The sequence below is a fragment of the Macaca fascicularis genome, chromosome 19 (assembly GCF_037993035.2).
Source record: "Macaca fascicularis isolate 582-1 chromosome 19, T2T-MFA8v1.1".
Classification (NCBI taxonomy): Eukaryota; Metazoa; Chordata; class Mammalia; order Primates; family Cercopithecidae; genus Macaca; species Macaca fascicularis.
Window position 1 is genome coordinate 2,759,891 of NC_088393.1, and position 20,875 is coordinate 2,780,765.

Consider the following 20,875-nt stretch of genomic DNA (forward strand, 5'->3'; position numbering starts at 1 on the left):
CGGCCTGGAGGATGCAGGAGCACAAAGGCCCGCACGCAGCCCACCATGGGCATTCCCTCTGTCGGTGTAGGATGGAAGGAGAGGACTGCTGGAGGGGCTCCCCTCTCTGCACAGGTGAGCAGGGCGAGGTGGAGCCCCACACGGGGCACAGGGGCTGCATCTGCCTCGGGAGGATGGGGTCCAGGGCCTCCTTCACCTTCCCCAGCTTCTGGTCTGGGTGGGCTGCACGTGTCTGCAGTGTCTTACAGCAGCTATGGTAGGGTCAGGGAAGGGCCCCACACAGGCACCCACATGCCCCCAGCTGCAGGTAGGGTTAATGGAGTTCTCCTCAGGGGGGCTCCTGGATCTAGAGAAGCTGTCCCCCATGTCTTTTTTTTTTTGAAATGGAGTCTTGCTCTGTCACCCAGGCTGCAGGAGTACAATGGCATGATCTCACTGCAACCTTTGCCTCCCGGGTTCAAGCAATTCTTTTTTTTTTTTTTTTTTGAGACGGAGTCTCGCTCTGTCGCCCAGGCGGGAGTGCAGTGGCCAGATCTCAGCTCACTGTAAGCTCCGCCTCCCAGGTTTACACCATTCTCCTGCCTCAGCCTCCCGAGTAGCTGGGACTACAGGCGCCCGCCACCTTGCCTGGCTAATTTTTTTGTATTTTTTAGTAGAGACGGGGTTTCACCGTGCTAGCCAGGATGGTCTCAATCTCCTGACCTCGTGATCCGCCCGTCTCGGCCTCCCAAAGTGCTGGGATTACAGGCTTGAGCCACTGCGCCCGGCCGGTTCAAGCAATTCTATTGCCTCAGTCTCCTGAGTAGCTGGGATTACAGGTGCCCGCCACCGCACCCAGCTAATTTTTGTATTTTATTTTATTTTTTTGGAGATGGAGTCTCGCTCTGTCACCCAGGCTGGAGTGCAGTGGCGCGATCTCAGCTCACTGCAAGCTCTGCCTCCCGGGTTCATGCCATTCTCCTACCTCAGCCTCCCCAGTAGCTGGGGCTACAGGTACCCGCCACCACGCCCGGCTAATTTTTTGTATTTTTTGTAGAGACGGGGTTTCACTGAAACCAGGATGGTCTCGATCTCCTGACCTTGTGATTCGCCCGCCTCAGCCTCCCAAAGTGCAGGGATTACAGGCGTGAGCCACTGCACCCAGCCAATTTTTGTATTTTTCGTAGACACAGGGCTTCACTATGTTGGCCAGGATGGTCTTGATCTCTTGACCTCATGATATGTCCACCTTGGCCTCCCAAAATGCTGGGATTACAGGCATGAGGCACCACGCCTGACCAAGATGCTCCCCATTTCAGTGAAGCTCAATGAAACTCAACCATAACATGAAATACCCACTTGGGGCGTCCTGGAGGGCGGCGGTGCACAATCTTGAGCCAACAGAACCAAGCCCCGGACTCAGGAGCCTCAAAGACTCCCTGGGACAGGAGGGAGGAGGCGAAGGCCCACCAGGGGCACCCAACAGCTCACCCGAGCCAGCTCTTCCTCGTCTGCCTCGGACGGCCGGTGCTTGGGGCGCCGCTGCTCTTCCTCGTGGAAGACGGCCCTGGGCCTCTCGTCCTCTGACTCGCTGTCCGAGAGTGGCTCGTTGATCCAGGCGTCTAGGTCCAGGCTGTGCCAGACAGGAGGGTCACACAAGGCAGTGTGTGTGACTGAGCACGTGCCTGCAGGCGCCCACCCTGAGCAGGCTCACCACGTGCCTGGCCATGTGAGACCCCAAACAGTGGTGCCTGCTACCCACACAGGGCCAGCGAGGCAGGTGTCACTGCCCCTTAGAGAGCATGCAGAGACCCAGGAAGGCTACAGCAGGGTCACAGTGGGGCCCTCACGGCAGGTTCAGGCTGCCTCAGAGCTTGATGGCAAGGGTGGAGCAGGCCCACCTCCCAGGGAGCATCCCCAGGTTCCAGCCAGGTCCCAGAAGCAGAGAGAGCCCCGGTGAGTCCAGCGAGGGGCGCCCGCCCCAGGCCTCCAATCAGCCCCACACCCTCCTGGCTGTTGAGGGCTGCAATAGCCCCCTCTGTGCCTCCAGGCATCAGGCGACCACGTCAAGGCTGTGGTTGCAATGCCCCCACCCCCGTATCCTTACCCTTCAGGGACTGGAACCTTCTTCTGGGCCTTGGGGGCCACTGGGTTCAGCTCCCCAGCAAAGAGAGTGCTGACCTCCTCCGCCACGGGCACGTCCTTGGCCTGAAGCTTCTGGATATGCTTGACCAGCTGCAGGATGCAGGACGCCTGCGGGGGACGCAGGAGTCACCGCTGGCACCTGCCCGGAAGGCCATTTGGCCACCCTCAGGGACACTGGGTGGCTAAGCCCCTGGCACAGTGACATGCGGGCCCTCTGGCACAGCCAGGTACCCACAGAGAGCCCAGCCTTCATGCCATCTCCATTGTCATCCTTGACAAGCAGCGGCGGAAAAGACCAGTCCACAAACAGAACAGAGATGGGGGCACAACAGGGAGCTTTGCCCACTGCAGAAATGCCTCCCATAAGGCCTGTGCCCCGACACCAGAAGCACCACCTTGTTCGGCCCCTGCGGGCTCCCTGCCTCTGTGCTGGCTGCAACTCAGACACAGCCAGGCTGGGCAGCTCCAAGAGTGACCATGGGCCAAGGATCATGGCCAGCCCCCAGATAATGCCACTGCTCAGAGAAGCCCGGGGCCACACCCCATGCAGCCTTGACGCTGGGTCTCCTCAGCCACTGGATGGGCTGATGCCGCTCCCGATCTCTCTCACAGATGACCAGGCGCAATGTTTCACATCTGTAATCCTTGCACTTTGGGAGGCTGAGGTGGGAGGATCATCTGAGGTCAGGAGTTTGACCTGGCCAACAAGGTGAAACTCCGTCTTTACTAAAAATACAAAAATTAGCTGGGTGTGGTGGTGGGTGCCTGCAATCCCAGCTACTTGTGAGGCTGAGGCAGGAGAACTCCTTGAACCCAGGGGGCGGAGGTTGTCGTGAGCCGAGATCACGTCACTTCACTCCAGCCTGGGCAAAGGAGGGAAATTCCATCTCAAACAAAACAAAACAACAAACAGAAAAACAGAGACCTGGGAACTGGTGGGCACCAGCTGGCACAGGTGTACAGTCTGCTCAACCCAGAACCCACGTCACCTGCAGGGCACCAGAAAAAGCCACAGCCAGCCCCAGGCTCTCACACCTGCTGTCTCGCCGCCTGTGAAACAGGCTCTTCCTATGGCCAGGAGCAGCACCCCCACATACCCAGCACCCCAGAGACCTGCCCAGTCCCACTGACCTAAAGGTCCCACTGACTAACCCCAAACCCCAGCTGGCACAAGTGGCAACAAAGGAATCTCAGTGAGTGGCTTCAGAAGAGGAAGGGAGGCCCCGTCAACCTGGCCGCCACTAGACAGAAAGGCACTGAGGGCTCCCTGAGGCTTGGCCCAACGCCGAGTGCAGCCTTACCCGCTCCTGCACCTCCAGGTCTGCGCTCTGCACAAACTGGGGCAGCCGGTCCACCATGAGCTGGGTGACGGCCTGGGCGCCCTCTGCCTCCCCGGCCTGCTCCTTCTGCTGCAGGATGTTGGCGTACAGCTTGACCACGTTCTGCACATACACGGCCTGGATGTGGCCTGGCAGCGTGGTGACTTTGGGCCGTAGCATGGCCTCCAGAGTGTGGTGCGGTTCCTGCAGATGCCTGAGGACAGGAAACGCCGTGAGTCCCCAGGATGCCCGCCCCGGGGCTCCTCTCCAACAGGTGAGGACCTGGGAGGCCTGGGCTTGTCACAAACGAGGTGACTCTGGGCCTTTCCCATTCCCTGAGCTGTCTCCGGGGGCTGAGACACGAAGTAGAAGAAACCAGGGGCCATCCATAGCCCGTAACACGAACAAGACAGAGACGTGGAGATGACAGAGCCACTGAGCGGAGGACAGGTCAGAAGAGGAAAAAGGACAATGGGGTCGACTGTGCAGTTGGCCCTGGGAAGATGAGCAGGACGGGCAGGGAGGAGACGGAGCCGGGAGACCCTGATCTGTGGGACACTGGGGCCTGGGGGTGTGCCTCACTCACATCTGACACAATGTCTTGGGACTTGGATATGTTTCTAGTCCACTTTTCTCCCACCAAGAAAATAATAGAAGTGGCCGGGCACTCACCTATAATCCCAGCAGTGTGGGAGGCCAAGGCAGGCAGATCATGAGGTCAGGAGTTTGAGACCAGCCTGGCCAACATGGTGAAAGCCTACCTTCACTAAAAATACAAAAAATGAGGCCAGGTGCAGTGGCTCACGCCTGTAATCCCAGCACTTTGGGAGGCCGAGGCAGGCAGATCACAAGGTCAGGAGATCGAGACCATCCTGGCTAACACGGTGAAATCCCGTCTCTATTAAAACTACAAAAAATTGGGAGGGATTGCATTGGGAGTTATACCTGATGTAAATGACGAGTTGATGGGTGCTGACAAGTTGATGGGTGCAGCACACCAACATGGCACAAGCATACATATGTAACAAACCTGCATGTTATGCACATGTATCCTAGAACTTAAAGTATAATAAATAAAAAAAAAAATACAAAAAATTAGCCAGGCGTGTTGGCGGGCACCTGTAGTCCCAGCTACTCGGGAGGCTGAGGCAGGAGAATGGTGTGAATCTGGGAGGTGGAGCTTGCAGTGAGCCGAGATAGCGCCACTGTACTCCAGCCTGGGCGACAGACAGAGCAAGACTCTATCTCAGAAATAAGAGATCGAGATCAGCCTGGCCAACATGGTGAAACCCCGTCTCTAATGAAAATACAAAAAAATTAGCCGGCCTTGGTGGCAGGTGCCTGGGATCCCAGCTACTCGGGAGGCTGAGGCAGGAGAATTGCTTGAACCCGGGAGGCAGACGTTACAGTGAGCCAAGATTGCGCCACTGTACTCCAGCCGGGGCAAAGCTTGGGAGACAGCAAGACTCTGTCTCGGGGTGAGGGGAAGAAAAGAAAATGACAGAAGCCTCGTCTCCGGGATGCAGGCTGGCTGGGGACCCTTTTGGCATCCCAGCTCAGGGCGCCCTCCTGAGCTGGCACAGGCCCAGGGTGAGAAGCGCTTGCTGTGGCAGTAACGGGTGAAGGTAGCGGCTAGTGGTGCTGCTGCAGGGCCCGGGGCAATGAGGCATAGTGGCAAATCTCATGAATTTCCAAGAGAGCCTGGAAATCCAGACTGCTGTGAGAACCGTGAGTCTCAGCAACACATTCCCACCTCCAAGCAGGCCCCGTGACCCAAGCCTGCCCAGCAGTGGCTGTGATCTGTCCTCTCGGCTAGAGAGAATCTGACGCTCCTGGAGATGGCAGGGGCAGTTTCGATAAGACCCATCCCTGCGGCCCACCTGGAACCTGGCACTGAGACCCCTGTGCTCCCAGAGGGGCCTGGCGTGGGCAGGCTGGGGCTGAGCAGATGCCTCCCCGGGCCACCTAAATGCCACATGGAGCTCCCACCCCACCTATGGCAAGCAGGGCTCAGAGGGGCCGCCACTCGCCCAGCTGGGACTGAGTCTTGCAGACACCCAGGGCCAGCCCCCTATCTGCAGCCCACCCCATGGATCCTCCCACCTCCCAGTCCTGGTGCCCACGGGATCTACAATCTCCTGGGAGCTCCACAGATGCCCGAGGGCAGAGAGCAGGCAGGGCGGCACAGACTCGCCTCTGTAAAGGGGGGATGGGTCCGACCATTGTCGGGGACAGCTGCTGGAAACCCACGGACCTGTGGGCTGGGACAGAGGGCGATGGGAGACAGCGGGAAAGATCTGCCAGGCACGTCCCTGGCCCCTACCCCTCTGAAGCTTGGAGAAGCTGCCGGCCCGGAGGCCCAGCGTCACTCACTCTGAGAACTCCCCGCAGATCCAGGCGGCAGCGTAGAGCACCTCGCAGATCCCGTTCCGCTGGGTGCTGCTGGCCAGCAGGTGTGCGCTGTCGAGCAGCGCGGACATCTGGGAGACGGCGAACTTGCGGATGGCCTTCACACGGATGGCCACGTCCAGCATCTGGGCAGCGATGAGGTGGCCGTGCCTCGTGCCCTCCAGCCGGGTCAGCTCCACCAGAATGCTGATGTACCTGCAGGCAGAGGGGGTGAGTGAGCAGCAGCGCAGAACCCCCAGCTGCGCCCCTGGGAGCGGGACGCACCACTCGAAGTTGGTGATGTACTGGTAGTTGGACTGGCTGCAGATGTCGATGATCTTGGTGAGCAGCTCGTCTCGGTAGGTGGTGCCCTCTGCCTTGTCCACGTGGGTCATCAGCTTCTTCACGATCTCCATCAGGTTCTTCTTGGACACCTGGGCAAGAGCGTAGGGACAGTGGTGAGGGTGGACCCGGCCTGGGGCCTGCTTGGTGAGACACCCAACACCTGCTTCTGAGACAGAATCCACGGGACACAGGCGGACCCAGATTCACAGATCGACCCCAGGGAGGCAGCAGGCCCCTGCGACATGGGCTGGGTTAGAGGCACCCAGCCCCCAGCCAGGGAGCAACAACTGGCCCAGCATGGTCTGTTCTATGTTCTATGGGCCCCGCCCTCTCCACACATGCCCTCAAAGACACTTGTGGGCTTGGCCCTGGCCCCGTGTCCACACAGGCCTTGGAAGACAGGCATGGATGAGGCTGGCGCCCCTCTGCCCTGCCCCACCACACTAGCTGATGGCCGAGTGTGAGGGGACTCCATACGTTCCACGTGGCTCTGCACCTGACACTTAACGTCCCCGAGAGCACTAAGGCGGGCGGGCGGGCAAGGGGGCACGCACCATCCCATAGAGCAGGTCGAGGGCCCGCAGCCGGATGGACTCGTCCTTGTCATCCAGGCACTGCAGGATGAGGTCCTTGTGGGACTGCACGGACTTAGGGTGGGTCTTCAGGATCTTGGACATGGCCAGCAGCCCCAGGTACTTCACTGCAGAGAGAGGCCAGAGCCAGGTCACTGGGATGGACATAGGCAGCAAGGTGCAGGCAGGGCCCAAGGCTCTCCGGGCCAAGTCTCCACCTCAGGAGGCTGCCTGGCCTTGGCAACCTGGGGGCGGACAGAGTGACACCCGCAGCTGGAGCCGGGGGCGGACAGAGTGACACCCCCAGCTGGAGCTCACACGAGGGATGTCGCCCCAGCAGAGCCCCCACACTGGGAGCCGGGGTGCAGGCTGCCCCATGCCGGCTCCCTCGGGAAGGCCTCCCCTACCTACTACCACGCTGTAGTAGCTGCTGTCGGCTTTCCTCTCCCACCCAGCCAGCACAGGGAAGAACGCAGAGAAGACTTTCCAGCAGCATCAGGCACCCTCAGCCCGGGGCAGGGTCTCACCCGTACCCAACACTCACTGTTCACCCGACTAGCCCAAACTAGCTCATGGAGAGCTAAGGGTGGCTGAGCATGAGGCACAGATGCCACAACCTAAACCAGGGACGCTCCAGCCACAGGGTGCACAGCCGAACCCGTTCATACACTGCCATCTACGGCAGCTGTCAGGCCACAGGGCAGCACCGAGCAGAGACAGACAGCGTGAGGTCCACGGAGAAAACACAGCAGTCCCCACCTCGCCGCGGGGGATGGGCCCATGGCCCCCAGTGGAAGCCTGACATGGTGGGCAGTACTGAGACCCGCGTGTGGGTGTTCTTCCGACACATCTGTGCCTATGGCGAAGTTCAGTGTGTAAATTAGGCACAGTAAGAGATAAACAACTAACAGCAACTAAGAACAGAACAATCATAAAACACACAGTCATGAGAGGTATGTCATCGTGGTCTCTCGGAATACCCGACTGTGCGGTCCTTGCCTATTTTTGGACTGTGATGGGGGTACCCAAAACCTCAGATAACAGGGGCGACTCCACTATCTGGGCTGTTGCAGGCGAGTTTGCCAACTCCTACTCTGAACAAAAAGATCTGGCTTCAAAATGAGCGTCCAAAACACCGCCCAGGTACCAGGTACCAGGCAGGGGCCATTAATTCTTTTTTTTTTTTTTGAGACGGAGTCTCGCTCTGCCACCCAGGCTGGAGTGCAGTGGCCGGATCTCAGCTCACTGCAAGCTCCGCCTCCCGGGTTCACGCCATTCTCCTGCCTCAGCCTCCCGAGTAGCTGGGACTACAGGCGCCTGCCACCTCGCCCGGCTAGTTTTTTGTAGTTTTTAGTAGAGACGGGGTTTCACAGTGTCAGCCAGGATGGTCTCGATCTCCTGACCTCGTGATCCGCCCGTCTCGGCCTCCCAAAGTGCTGGGATTACAGGCTTGAGCCACCGCGCCCGGCAGGGGCCATTAATTCTAATTCCTCAGCAGAGCAGCACAGGGGCACCCACACACGGGCAGGCACTTAGGCAAGGGCGCCATACGCTGCTCCATCTCACAACACAAAGCCTCAGCATCCCTGCAGAAACATGCAGAGGCTGAAATATCCAGAAATCTCGGACCAAGGTGCTCAGTGAGTGGCATCTGTCCAACTGCCAGGGTCTCCCCAGTGGGGATCACTGCCACGCCCCCTACATCCCTCCTGGGACTGGGGCTCAGCGGCAGCTGGTGTTTCCCAGCCTCCCCACACAGACAGGTCGGGGTGCAAAGGCGCCGCAGGGCAATGGCAGAGGGGTGCCTCTGAAGCGAGTCTCATACATCAGCGAGAGAGCTGGGGTCGCAGACGCCACGTCCACTTCCTCCTCACGCTGGGAGGACCCCTAACTTCACAGAGGGGGGGACACGCAAATGACAGCACTGGGGAGGGGACGACTCACAGTTCTGATCGGAGTCCTCGATCAATATCCTTAATTTCTGAACACAAAGCTGAAAAAAAGAAAAAAACAAGGCTGGTTAATTCCTCTAAACCAAGGGTGAGTCCCAGGAGCCCTCCAGATTCAACCTTAACCTGGCCTAAGGACTGGGGTCAGCCCCACCCAGCAATCAGAGCCCAGGAGGGAAACAAGCAGGGCCCACATGGGGCACGGGGGACAAAGGAGGCCCTGCTTCCCATGGGCGCACTACCCCACTCCTCAGTGCCCCACGCGTCTACCCCACAGACACACAACGGGGAGCCCAAGCAGGCTCGGGCCGGTAGTGCACACGGGACGCGGCCATGCCCTCCCAAGCCCCAAGGATGGCGTTGGGGGGCCAGCACCTTGGTCACAGGGTGGGCAAGCTCCCGCCCGTGGAAAGGCGTGGCCTCCGCAGTGTGGGACCCCACAGGCCCTGCCCTGTGCAGGACGTACCTGGATGCTGGCGCTGTGGTTGGGCATGCCAGAGGACAGGGAGATGAGCACTGCAACAGACAACCTGGTCAGCACCGTGGTCAGCACCATGGCCAGTGCCGAAACTCACTCAGCGCCATGGGGCGCCAGCATCCCCTCGCCGGGAGCAGGGATGGGAGTAAGGACAGAAATACCACTGGGTTTGGGACCGCGCATCCCAACTGTGTTTGCAAAAATCTAGCTCCACTGCAGGCCTGAGGTCAGGAACCTGCAGGGGCCCCCACCCTCACTGACAGGACAGCTCCCAGGCCTTAGCTGTTCCTGCAAACACTGTGGTTTACTTGCAACCCCTGCTTCCCTCTGGAGTCTGGAATCCTGGCCCCGAGGCCACAGGACCAGACCCTGTAGGAACCCAGGCACTGGGTCTCTGGGAGCCTCCATGGTGACACTTCACGAACGATCATCACAGCTCACTGCTGGGGGATGAAGTACATCCTGTAGCACTTTACTGAAAGAAGGCTCTAGAAGCTGGGCCTGGCCTCCCCAACATCCCCTGAGCTGTTCCCCTTTGCTGACTCTGCTGTGTCCTTTGGGCAGGGATAGGCAGGCAGCGAGAAGCTGACCATCAGAGCCCTGGTTCTAACAGCTTTAAAAGAAACACATGCAGCCAAGGAACCGCCAGGCACATGCAGGAACAGAGACTTGTTTTCCAACAAGCCAGTGGCATGGAATGCAGGCACACAGGGGAGTGTGAGTGTGTGTGTGTGTGTGTGTGTGAGACTGTGTGTGTGTCTGTGTGTGTTTTTCTTTTTAAGACGTGGGTTCTTCGAAGCTAAGCTATGAGGACGCAAAAGCATAACAATGATCTAGGCCAGGCACAGTGGCTCACGCCTGTAATCCCAGCACTTTGGGAGGCTGAGGCAGGCAGATCACCTGAGGGCAGGAGTTCGAGACCAGCCTGGCCAACATGGAGAAACCCAGTCTCTACTAAAAATACAAAAATAAGCCGGAAGTGGTGGTGCGTGCCTGTAATCCCAGCTACTTGGGAGGCTGAGGCAGGAGAATCACTTGAAACCTGGGAGGTGGAGGTTGCGGTGAGCCGAGACTGTGCCACTGCACTCCAGCCTGGGCAATAAAAGAGAAACTCTGCAACTGCCCCCCCGCACCCCCGAAAAAAAGAATGATCTAATGGACTCCAGGGACTTGGGGGAAGGGTTGGGGTGAGTGATAAAAGACCGCACATTGGGCCGGGCGCGGTGGCTCACGCCTGTAATCCCAGCACTTTGGGAGGCCAAGGCGGGCGGATCACAAGGTCAGGAGATCGAGACCACGGTGAAACCCCGTCTCTACTAAAAATACAAAAAATTAGCCGGGCGCGGTGGCGGGCGCCTGTAGTCCCAGCTACTCAGGAGGCTGAGGCAGGAGAATGGCGTAAACCCAGGAGGCGGAGCTTGCAGTGAGCCGAGATCGCGCCACTGCACTCCAGCCTGGGCGACAGAGCGAGACTCCGTCTCAAAAAAAAAAAAAAAAAAAAGACCGCACATTGGGTGCGGTGTACACCGCTTGGTGTTACTGCACATAAATCTCAGAAATCACCACTAAAGAACTGATCCCTATAACCAAATACCACCTGTTCCCCAAAAACTATTGAAATAATTTTTTTAATACAAAAAATACGAACATCTGGACATGAATAACACTGGGTGGAAAATCTACATATAAATGTAAATATGAATGAAGAAATATGGCAAAATAAATGCATATTCACGCATGCAAGATTTCAGAAATGCCACACCCAATCTTTGTAGGAATGGTTTTTTTTGTTTTGTTTTTTGAGAAGGCATTTTGCTCTTGTTGCCCAGGCTGGAGCGCAATGGCGCAATGTCAGCTCACTGCAACCTCCGCCTCCTGGGTTCAAGCGATTCTCCTGCCTCAGCCTCCTGAGTAGCTGGGATTACAGGCGCCTGACACCACCCCTAGCTAACTTTTGTATTTTTTAGGTACAGAGGGGGTTTCACCATTGTTGCCAGGCTGGTCTTGAACTCTTGACCTCAGGTGATCCACCTCCCTCGGCCTCCCAAAGTGCTGGGATTATAGGCGTGAGCCATCACACCCGGCCAGGAGCGTTATTTGAATATAAAAGTAGATGGTAATTTTTTTTGTCTTAAAACAGGTATACAGATTATCCAAGTAGGAACAAATTTATTTTAAAAAGAAATATAGGCTGGGTGCAGTGGCTCATGCCCGTATTCCCAGCACTTTGGGAGGTCAAGGCGGTGGATTACCTGAAGTCAGGAATTCAAGACCAGCCTGGCCAACATGGTGAAACCCCATCTCTACTAAAATTACAAAAATTAGCCGGGCGTGGTGGTGCGTGCTTGTAATCCCAGCTACTCGGGAGGCTGAGGCAGGAGAACTGCTTGAATCTGGGAGATGGAGGTTGCAGTGAGTGGAGACTGCGTCACTGGATTCCAGCCTGGGCAACAGTGTGAGACTCTCAAAAAAAAAAAAAGAGGGTTGGGCACGGTGGCTCATTCCTGTAATCCCAGCACTTTGAGAGGCCAAGGCAAGCAGACCATGAGGTCAGGAGTTCGAGACTAGCCTGACCAACATGGTGAAACTCTGTCTCGACTAAAAATATAAAACTTAGCCGGGCATGGTGGCGCGTGCTACTCAGGAGGCTGAGGCAGGATAATTGCTTGAACGCGGGAGGCAGAGGTTGCAGTAAGCTGAGGTCGTGCCATTGCACTCCAGCCTGGGTGACAGAGCGAGACTCCATCTCAAAAATAAAAAAAAAAAGGAAAGAAAAAAAACAAATGTAGATGTGTTAATTATCTGAATTGTGCTAACTTTTTCACAATCAAGTGGTGTACCTTAAAAATATACCATTTTAAGGAGCCGGGAGCGCTGGCTCAAGCCTGTAATCCCAACACTTTGGGAGGCTGGGGCAGGCGGATCACAAGGTCTGGAGATCAAGACCATCCTGGCTAACATGGTGAAACGCCATCTGTACTAAAAATACAAAAAAAAATTAGCCGGGCGTGGTGGCGGGCGCCTGTAGTCCCAGCTAATCGGGAGAGTGAGGCAGGAGAATGGCGTGAACTCGGGAGGCGGTGCTTGCAGTGAGCCGAGATTGCACCACTGCACTCCAGCCTGGGCGACAGAGCAAGACTCTGTCTCAAAAAAAAAAAAAAAAAAAAAAAATTTTAAATTGTCAACTATACCTAAGTAAAGCTAGAAAAAAACAAAAAACAAACGAGATGAGGTGCTGGCCGAGTGCAATATCTGAGGCCTGTAATCCCATCACTTTGAGAGGCCAAGGCAGGAGGATGGCTTGAGCCCAGGAGTTCAAGACCAGCCTGGGCAACACAGTGAGACCCTGTCTCCACCAAAAATTCAAAAAATGACCTGGGTGGGGTGGCATGCACCTGTAGAGGCAAAAGGACCGCTTAAACCCGGGAGGTTAAGGCTGCAGTGAGCTATGATTGCACCACTGCACACCAGCCTCAAGAGAGGCGGGGTCTGGCTCTGTCTGTAGCCTGGAACTCCCGGGCTCAAGTGATGCTCTTGCCTCGGCCTCCTGAATAGCTGGGCCCTCATACCTGGCGAGAAGCTTCTGCTTTATCAACCATAAGGAAGTGCACCGCCCAATGCCCCTCAGGCTTTGGCCGACTTGGAGGAGCCCGGCTGAGACCACCAGGGACACGGGGCGTTGGCCCTGGTGCCCTGGCCCGGCCAGAGGCGTGGGTTCTGACTCTGCCTTAGAAAATATTTTTGTGGTAGATGCTGCTGCTTAAGTACCCGCGGGTGAAACAACGTGCTGTCTCAGGAGTGCTTAAAAGTCCCAGAAAAAACGCAGCTTTGTGTGCGAGCTGCTGGGAGGCCCTGAGCATCTGTGGAAGCAGGGAGGAGGAGAGGCTTCTTCTGCAAATGCATCTTTCACACCCAAGGGGACTCCAGAGTGGCCGGGCTACCGAGCAGCTGAAGCAGCAAACTCCCAGCACCAAGGGCGGCGGAGGACCAGGCAGGTGCGTGGCCACCTCGATAGCAGAGGCCTGGGGCGGCCTCCCAGCCAGCTTTCCTTCTCAGCGCCAGCAGGGGTGGCGCTCGGGGACACTCCCAGCCAGCTTTCCTTCACAGCGCCAGCACGGGTGGCGCTCGGGGACACTCCCAGCCAGCTTTCCTTCTCAGCGCCAGCAGGGGTGGCGCTCAGGGGCACTCCCAGCCAGCTTTCCTCCACAGCGCCAGCACGGGTGGCGCTCGGGGACACCAGACCTGGTGCCCTCCTGTCCCCACCCGAGACCCCAGCCTGACAGTGCCAGACCTTCCAGACGGGGAGAGTGCCAGTTCTCACCTGCAATCACGGTGTTCACACATTCGTAGAGGAGGGACATGGCAGACGTGCTAAGGAAAGGAACACAGGGAAGCGGCATGAGGACTGGGGGCCTCATCAGACACGGTGACCCAATGCCAGCGGCTCAGCTGGAGACGGCCTCAGCCCCACAGCCCAGGGAGCGAGCCCCCAGGAAGGAGCCCACGCCCTGCTCTCCAAGGCCTATGGTGCTTGGCTGCTCATCATCTCACCTTCCCAGAAAGGGCATGTGAGAAATCCCACTGCAGCTGCGGGCCCATGACAGCATCCGGGCAGGGACGGACCATGCACCCCCGGCGGCCCATGAGCCCATGAACCCGTGAGATGGCAATACCACCTTCCTACTGCATCCTTACTAGGGTTTTTTGTTTGTTTTGTTTTTGAGATGGAGTCTCGCTCTGTCGTCCAGGCTGGAGTGCAGTGGAACGATCTTGGCTCACTGCAAGCTCTGCCTCCTGGGTTCACGCCATTCTCCCGCCTTAGCCTCCCGAGTAGATGGGACTACAGGCACCCACCACCACGCCCAGCTAACTTTGTTTTAGTATTTTTAGTGGAGACAGGGTTTCACTGTGTTAGCCAGGATGGTCTCGATCTCCTGACCTCATGATCCACCCGCCTCGGCCTCCCAAAGTGCTGGGATTACAGGCACGAGTCGCTGTGCCCAGCCTTTTTTTCTTTTTTTTTGAAATGGAGTCTCACTCTGTTGCCCAGGTTGGAGTGCACTGCTGTGATCTCGGCTCACTGCAACCTCCGTCTCTCGGGTTCAAGCGATTCTCCTGCCTCAGCCTCCCGTGCAGCTGGATTACAGGCATGTACCAGCACACCTGGCTAATTTTTGTATCTTTTAGGTAGAGACGGGGTTTCACCATGTTGCCTAGACTGGTCTTGAACTCCCGACCTCAAGTGATCTACTCGCCTCGGCCTCCCAAAGTGCTGGGATTACAGGCGTGAGCCACAGCTCCCAGCCCTTTTCTCTGTTTCGACGTGTTCACACACAGATACTCGCCACAGAGTTGCAGCTGCTTACAGCTTTACAGTTGCCTGTGGGGCAGGGCGGCGGCCCAGGAGACGTCCATGCCACGTAGCCTAGCAATGTGGTGAGCTTCACCAGCAAGGTGCGTGTGAGCGCACGCTACGCCGTTCACACGGTGAATCATCCTAATGACATCCTTCTGTGAACATGTCCTTGTTGCTAAGTAACACATGACCGCATCTGAAAGTCACGGCGATGACGACTCTGCCTGTGGCCCACTCCACCCTCCCCTTCCCTGCAGTGGGGGCTGGGGGTGGTCCTGGCTCCTCCTCAGCACTTGGTCTGAGGAATTAAAGTGTCCTCTTCTAGCAATCAAAGGCAGCCTGGCCTGAAAAGGCTCCTGACATACGGTCCCATTTCACAACTTTTCAGTGCTGAGACCCGTGAGGAAAACCCAAACGCCGCAAATGTCTCTACAGCATGGAGAAGAGTCCAGTGGCCAGGAACGCCACCACAGGCTTCCACTCTAGGACAGAGTCTGCTGAACATAACAGCCTTCCATCTTTCAGCTGCTTCACGCCCAACTCCTGCTGTACCCCGCTGGGGCCGGGCTGCCAGCTGCTCCAGCACTGGACCCCATGGAGCCAGCCCACCCCACCGTTCCCGCAATGGACCCCGTGGAGCTGGCCCGCCCCTGCCACTCCGACACTGGACCCTGTGGCGCCCGCCCGCCCCGCCGCTCCGACACTGGACCCGCCCGCCCTGCCGCGCATGGTCTCCACTCACCTGTGGATGAGGTTGGTGAGGGGCTCGATGAGCTTCTTGCCCAGCCGAGGCTCCAAAGGAGTCAGAGCACCAAACTGCGGGGACAGCAGGGCCTCAGTCTCCCGCGGGGAATGCACCACGCAGGGTGAGGAGGCCGCATCCCCGGGCAGTACTTGCCAGCTTGATGATCTTGATGAGGACCCAGTTGTTGGTGGAGGACGTCATCAGCTTGAAGAAGAGCGGGGCCAGGGACAGGTAGTTCTTAGGGTTCCGTCTGGCCAGCTCGCAGATGACGTTGACGGCAGCAGACTGAACCCCTGGGGAACAAGCGGTCCTCATGAGCATGCCTGCCCTTCTGCTTAGAAAACCATCCTCCTGTCTTCCTGGTCTGCGAGGAAGTTCTGGGGCCTGCGGCAGCTCTCACTCAACATGGCCCTGGCTCTGCCACCTCCTCCTGGTGACAGGGATAGCAGCTACAGGCCTGTTCCTCCAGGGAACAGGCCACAGCAGCCAGCTCCTGGCGCTGAGAAAGCATTGCTCAGCACTGTTGCCAGGCACAAGTGCGCCCAAGCATCACCACGCTCAGGACAGCCTGACAGTGGCCTTCTGAGTGGGGATTTCGGCAAGAAGGGCTCCAGAAACAGCTGCCCAGCCATCGGGGCTCAGGGAGCCTTCCTGCTGCGCCTGTGGCCAGCACTCCAGGGAGAAGCTCGCCCATCGGGTCCCATGCTTAGAGCTGGGGTCTCCCCTCCTACACGCAGGGCCTCGGGATTCCTGTGGGCTGGCTTTGGAGTCCACCAAACCACGCCTGCCACACGCCAGAGGCTTCCCACACGCAGCCCAGGGAAACTCAGTGAAACTGAATTTGAAGCCATGTCCCACAGTCACCACGTCACAAATACACAACAGTCACGTGAGGTGGAGGCAGCTCCTGTGAGGGACATATGGTCTAGACCATCCCCTGCCCTGCGGAAGGCGCCCCGTGGCAGCGCTGGTCCTACGACGGGCCGGCGGGGTGGGGCGTACACCTCTGCTCAGGGATACACCAGGCTCACCAGCTGCCACATGAGATCTTACTGCCCTCACCCCCAGCACCTCCCTCCCGGCTGCCCCAGCGAGGGGAGGCCCAGCCACCTCCAGCCGGCATGCTCCTGGACGGAGCCCTCCACTGCTCCCCACAGCACCCCCCAAAACACACCACCACATCTTCCCAGGGTACCGGCTGAACCCCCACCCCCAAGCCTGAAGTTTAACTGAAATCCACAAACCAGGGTCGGGGTCCTCCAGCTTCTCCTTCAGCCGGGGAAAGGCGGGGCGCAGCGACTCAGGGTACTTCAGGAACACCTTGTACATGATCAGCACGGCCTTCTTCCTGATGTAGGGCTTGGTGTGCGACATCTGCGGGGCAGCGGGTTTCAGCCTACACAGGTTTTCTGCGCCTCATCCCTGCTCACGCCTCTCCCCGTCACCCTCCTCCACAGGGAGAAGACGTCCTCCAGCCCGAGGCTGTGGCTGCACACCAGCCCCAGAGGCCAGAGAGCAGCATCTTAGATGGCACGGACGCCGGCCTCCCTGTGTCCCGACTCAGGCCTGTCCTCCAGACTGAGCCCTTCTCCTGAGTGGCCTCCTGCCCCAGGGTCCTGGGTCCCACAGTGGGAGGAGGAAGGCTGGAGAGGAAAGTCATGCTGGGAACACAGCCTACAGCCCAGCTCCCCACGGCTGTGCCCTGCAGCTGCTCAAGTTCCCTGGCAGGAGCCCTCCCATCTATCAGGCCCAGGGAGCTGCCCTGAACTGCCTGGGCCTGACAGAGCCATGATGGGGCGCTGACATCCGCCCGCTCATGGGCTCCCCACTGCTTTACTGTAGAGGAGCCGGCACTCTGTGAAGGCCAGAGTCAGTGTTTTCAGCTTCGTGGGCCAGACGGCCTCTGTCGTGACCACGCGGCTGTGCCCTTCATAGCCAAGGCCACTGGAGACGACATGACACATGGAAAGAAGGCGCAGCCGGCTGGATTTGGCCCTGGGCCGCAGCCCGCTGATCCCTGATCTAGAAGCTCAGCAGGCTGTGCTGACAATCTCCAAGACCATCAGCCACGATGTAGACACTGCCGGGCAGAGAGGCAGCCACGCGGGGACAGCACCCATCAGCGACGATCTAGACACCTCTGGGCCGACAGGCAGCCACGTGGGGACAGCACCCATCAGCCACGATCTAGACACCTCCGGGCCGACAGGCAGCCACGCGGGGACAGCACCCATCAGCCACGATCTAGACACTGCTGGGCAGAGAGGCAGCCACGCGGGGACAGTGCCCATCAGCCACGATCTAGACACCTCCGGGAGGACAGGCAGCCACGCAGGGACAGCACCCATTGGATAAGATTTAAACACCTCCAGGAGGACAGGCAGCAATGCAGGGACAGCGCCCATCAGCCACGATCTAGACACCTCCGGGAGGACAGGCAGCCACGAAGGGACAGCGCTTCCCAGGGAGGAAACCACGCCCTTCCACACTGTTAATCTGGCTGCTGTTTTTTAAATGAAAAGGAACAAAGGTCTCCCTCATGAGCTGGAGATTAAGTCAGGCACAAAACAGATGTTTCTGGGGCCAAAATTTCCAAGGGCTTCTCAGATTTTAGACTGTCACAGCCGGGGATGTAGCCTTTGACAAGCGGAGTGGCAGGGAGGAGTCCAGCTGCGGTCCGTGATGGAGGAAAGAGGACCACACAGAAGCCCACTGGCAGCTCAGACAGGAGCCACTGTCAGACCTTGGGGCAAACATCCCCCACTGGGCCTGGCCCATCAGGGAGACCCTGCTCCTCCTCTTGGCAGGATGATTTCAAACATAAACTCAAGACACGCAGGAATCAAAGCAGCCCAAGAGCTGCCCCACCAGCTGACAGTGATTTGGTTCCCATCTCAGGTAGGCCACACACCAGGGATCCCGGCCAGTTTCCGTACGGCCAAGCTTCCCTGGCATGCCACTTTGACCGCGTTTTTCCCCGAGCAGACGTGCAGGGTGGCGGGCAAGCTTACAAACTCACCAGTGTCATGATGTCATTTGCCAGGTCTCTGGCAAGGTCTGGGGTGACGAAGCAGGACAGACCCGTCAGTGCAACGCCTGTGTCGTACTGGCTAGGGCTGCTCAGGTCCTGGAAAGCGACAGAGAAAGGGCCATGGCCAGGATGCCCTGGGTGGCACGTCCGACGCCCGGGTCGCCAGGAGCAGCAGGAGCAAAATCCTCCCAGGACGCCCCAGGACTCGGCATATCCCCTTGGGGGACTCAGCATATCCCCTTGGGGTGCAGCTGTGCCTTATCACCCCTGCTGCAGAGGGGTCTGGAGCTGAACTCAGACAAGGAGGAACAATTTAGAGCCCATGGAAGACACTGTCACCAAGAAAGGAGCCGGAATGGGCACGGCTGGGGACACTAAGGTGTGAGGCACAGCCTGGAGGGCTGTGTGTGTGGCAATCAGCTGAGTTCCTTGGCTCCTCCTGGGTGGGCATGCCGGGCAACAGTGAGGTCTGAGGCACAGGCTGAAACACTCTGTGGGCGGGAATCAACTAAGTTTCTTGGCTCCTCCTGGATGGGCAGGGCTGGGGACAGGGAGGTCTAAGCCACAAACTGAAGCACTCTGTGTGGGAATCAGTCGAGTTTCCTGGCACCTCCTGGGACAGAGGCACTTGTCACAAGTCACTGCAAGTGTGGGGAAGGGCCACCACGGGTGCAAGAGCAGAGCCAGGCCTAAAACCAGGGCTGCCCCCACCCATCACTGGCAGCTCCCAGTCCACAGAGACGGTGCTGCTGGGCCTGGCACGGAACAGGCGGAAGACGCGCCCCGCAGGATGGGGTCCTCGGACAGCCTGCTTCCATTTGGGGTCCCTTTCCCCAACAACTGAGGGGAAGGGCCCAGGAACAGCTCCCGTGGGCCCCTCTCCAACTTCAGCTGGCAGCTGCCCCCGCGCTCCCCTGGACTCTGCCCCAGCTCTTCACTCCCGCAGTTCTCACTAAAACACGGCATCCCCCCGGCTCCTATCTCAGCACTCGGGGAAACAAACCTTCTCTTGATATCACAAACCTGCTCTCGGGGAGAGATTTTCTTGAGGAAACTCCCAAGACTCCACCTACATATGCACCTATCAAGATCCGTTTTCAGGGTTACCATTCTGTGGTCAAAATATGACAAGGCCAGCTTTTTTTTTTTCAGACGCGTCTCACTCTGTCCCCCAGGCTGGAGTGCAGTGGTGTGATCTCAGTTCACTGTAACCTCTGCCTCCCAAGTTCAAACAATTCTCTGCCTCAGCCTCCCAAGCAGCTGGGATTACAGGCCACATCACCACGCCCGGCTAATTTTTGTATTTTTAGTAGAGATGGGGCCAACTGGTTCCTTTGAAATGACACAGTGGCCGTGCACCGTGGTTCACGCTTGTAATCCCAGCACTTTGGGAGTCCGAGGTGGGCAGATCACGAGGTCAGGAGATCAAGACCATCCTGGCCAACATGGTGAAACCCCGTCTCTACTAAAATACAAAAAATTAGCCAGACATGGTGGTGCACACCTGTAGTCCCAGCTACTTGGGAGGCTGATGCAGGAGAATTGCTTGTACCAGGGAGGCAGAGGTTGCAGTGAGCCGACATTGTGCCACTGCACTCCAGCCTGGCAACAGAGCAAGACTCCGTCTCAAAAAATAAATAAATAAACAAAATAAAATAAAGTAACACAGTGAGTTGGAAGCGGTGGCACACACCTCTAATCCTACCACTTTGGAAGGCCGAAGCAGGAGGATCACTTGAGCCCAGGGGTTCGAGATCAGCCTAGGAAACATAGTGAAACCCTCCCTGCCTCTACAAAAAATACAAAAAAATCATCTGGGCATCGTGGTGCATGCCTGTACTCCCAGCTACTCAGGAGGCTAAGGTGGGGAGATCGCTTGAGCCTAGGAGGTCGAGGCTGCACTGAGCTGCAATCGCGCCACTGCTCTCCAGTCTGGGTGACAGAGCAAAACCCTGTCTCAAAAAAAAAAAAAAAAAAAAAAAAAGGTAAGAAAATAATGTTTTGTTTTGTTTTTTTGAGACGGAGTCTCACTCTGTCACCCAGGCTGGAGTGCAATGGGGCGATCTCGGCTCACCACAACCTTCACCTCCCGGGTTCAAGCAATTCTCCTGCCTCAGCCTCCTGAGTAGCTGGGATTACAGGCATGCACCACCATGCCCGGCTAATTTTGTATTTTTAGTAGAGACTGGGTTTCACCACGTTCGTCAGGCTGGTCTCAAACTCCCAACCTCAGATGATCCACCTGCCTTAGCCTCCCAAAGTGCTGGGATTACAGGCGTGAGCCACCACACCAGCCCAGAAAATAATTTTTTTAATTACAAAACAAGCCAGGAGGCTGGGCGCGGTGGCTCAAGCCTGTAATCCCAGCACTTTGGGAGGCTGAGACGGGCGGATCACGAGGTCAGGAGATCGAGACCATCCTGGCTAACACGGTGAAACCCCGTCTCTACTAAAAAATACAAAAAAACTAGCCGGGCGAGGTGGCGGGCGCCTGTAGTCCCAGCTACTCAGGAGGCTGAGGCAGGAGAATGGCGTAAACCCGGGAGGCGGAGCTTACAGTGAGCTGAG

The 20,875-nt window shown here is 57.7% G+C and overlaps 1 protein-coding gene across 5 annotated transcripts in view; it reads right to left on the reverse strand.

Moving 5' to 3' along the window:
• Positions 1 to 20,875, reverse strand: part of AP3D1 (adaptor related protein complex 3 subunit delta 1) — a 58,211-nt gene that overhangs the window by 16,742 nt on the left and 20,594 nt on the right. For all 5 annotated transcript variants that reach the window (XR_012428208.1, XR_012428209.1, XR_012428210.1 and 2 more), the window contains exons 5-17: positions 18,296 to 18,403; positions 16,521 to 16,650; positions 15,430 to 15,569; positions 15,274 to 15,347; positions 13,497 to 13,546; positions 9,164 to 9,213; positions 8,693 to 8,741; positions 6,731 to 6,876; positions 6,117 to 6,265; positions 5,817 to 6,047; positions 3,426 to 3,657; positions 2,087 to 2,232; positions 1,471 to 1,612 (exon numbers count right to left, since the gene is read on the reverse strand). Coding sequence is in view for 2 of the 5 variants with exons in the window: in XM_005587451.5 (XP_005587508.4) it covers positions 1,471 to 1,612; positions 2,087 to 2,232; positions 3,426 to 3,657; positions 5,817 to 6,047; positions 6,117 to 6,265; positions 6,731 to 6,876; positions 8,693 to 8,741; positions 9,164 to 9,213; positions 13,497 to 13,546; positions 15,274 to 15,347; positions 15,430 to 15,569; positions 16,521 to 16,650; positions 18,296 to 18,403 (1,647 nt within the window). In the remaining 3 variants the exon portion in view is untranslated. The remainder of the gene's footprint in view (positions 1 to 1,470; positions 1,613 to 2,086; positions 2,233 to 3,425; positions 3,658 to 5,816; positions 6,048 to 6,116; positions 6,266 to 6,730; positions 6,877 to 8,692; positions 8,742 to 9,163; positions 9,214 to 13,496; positions 13,547 to 15,273; positions 15,348 to 15,429; positions 15,570 to 16,520; positions 16,651 to 18,295; positions 18,404 to 20,875) is intronic.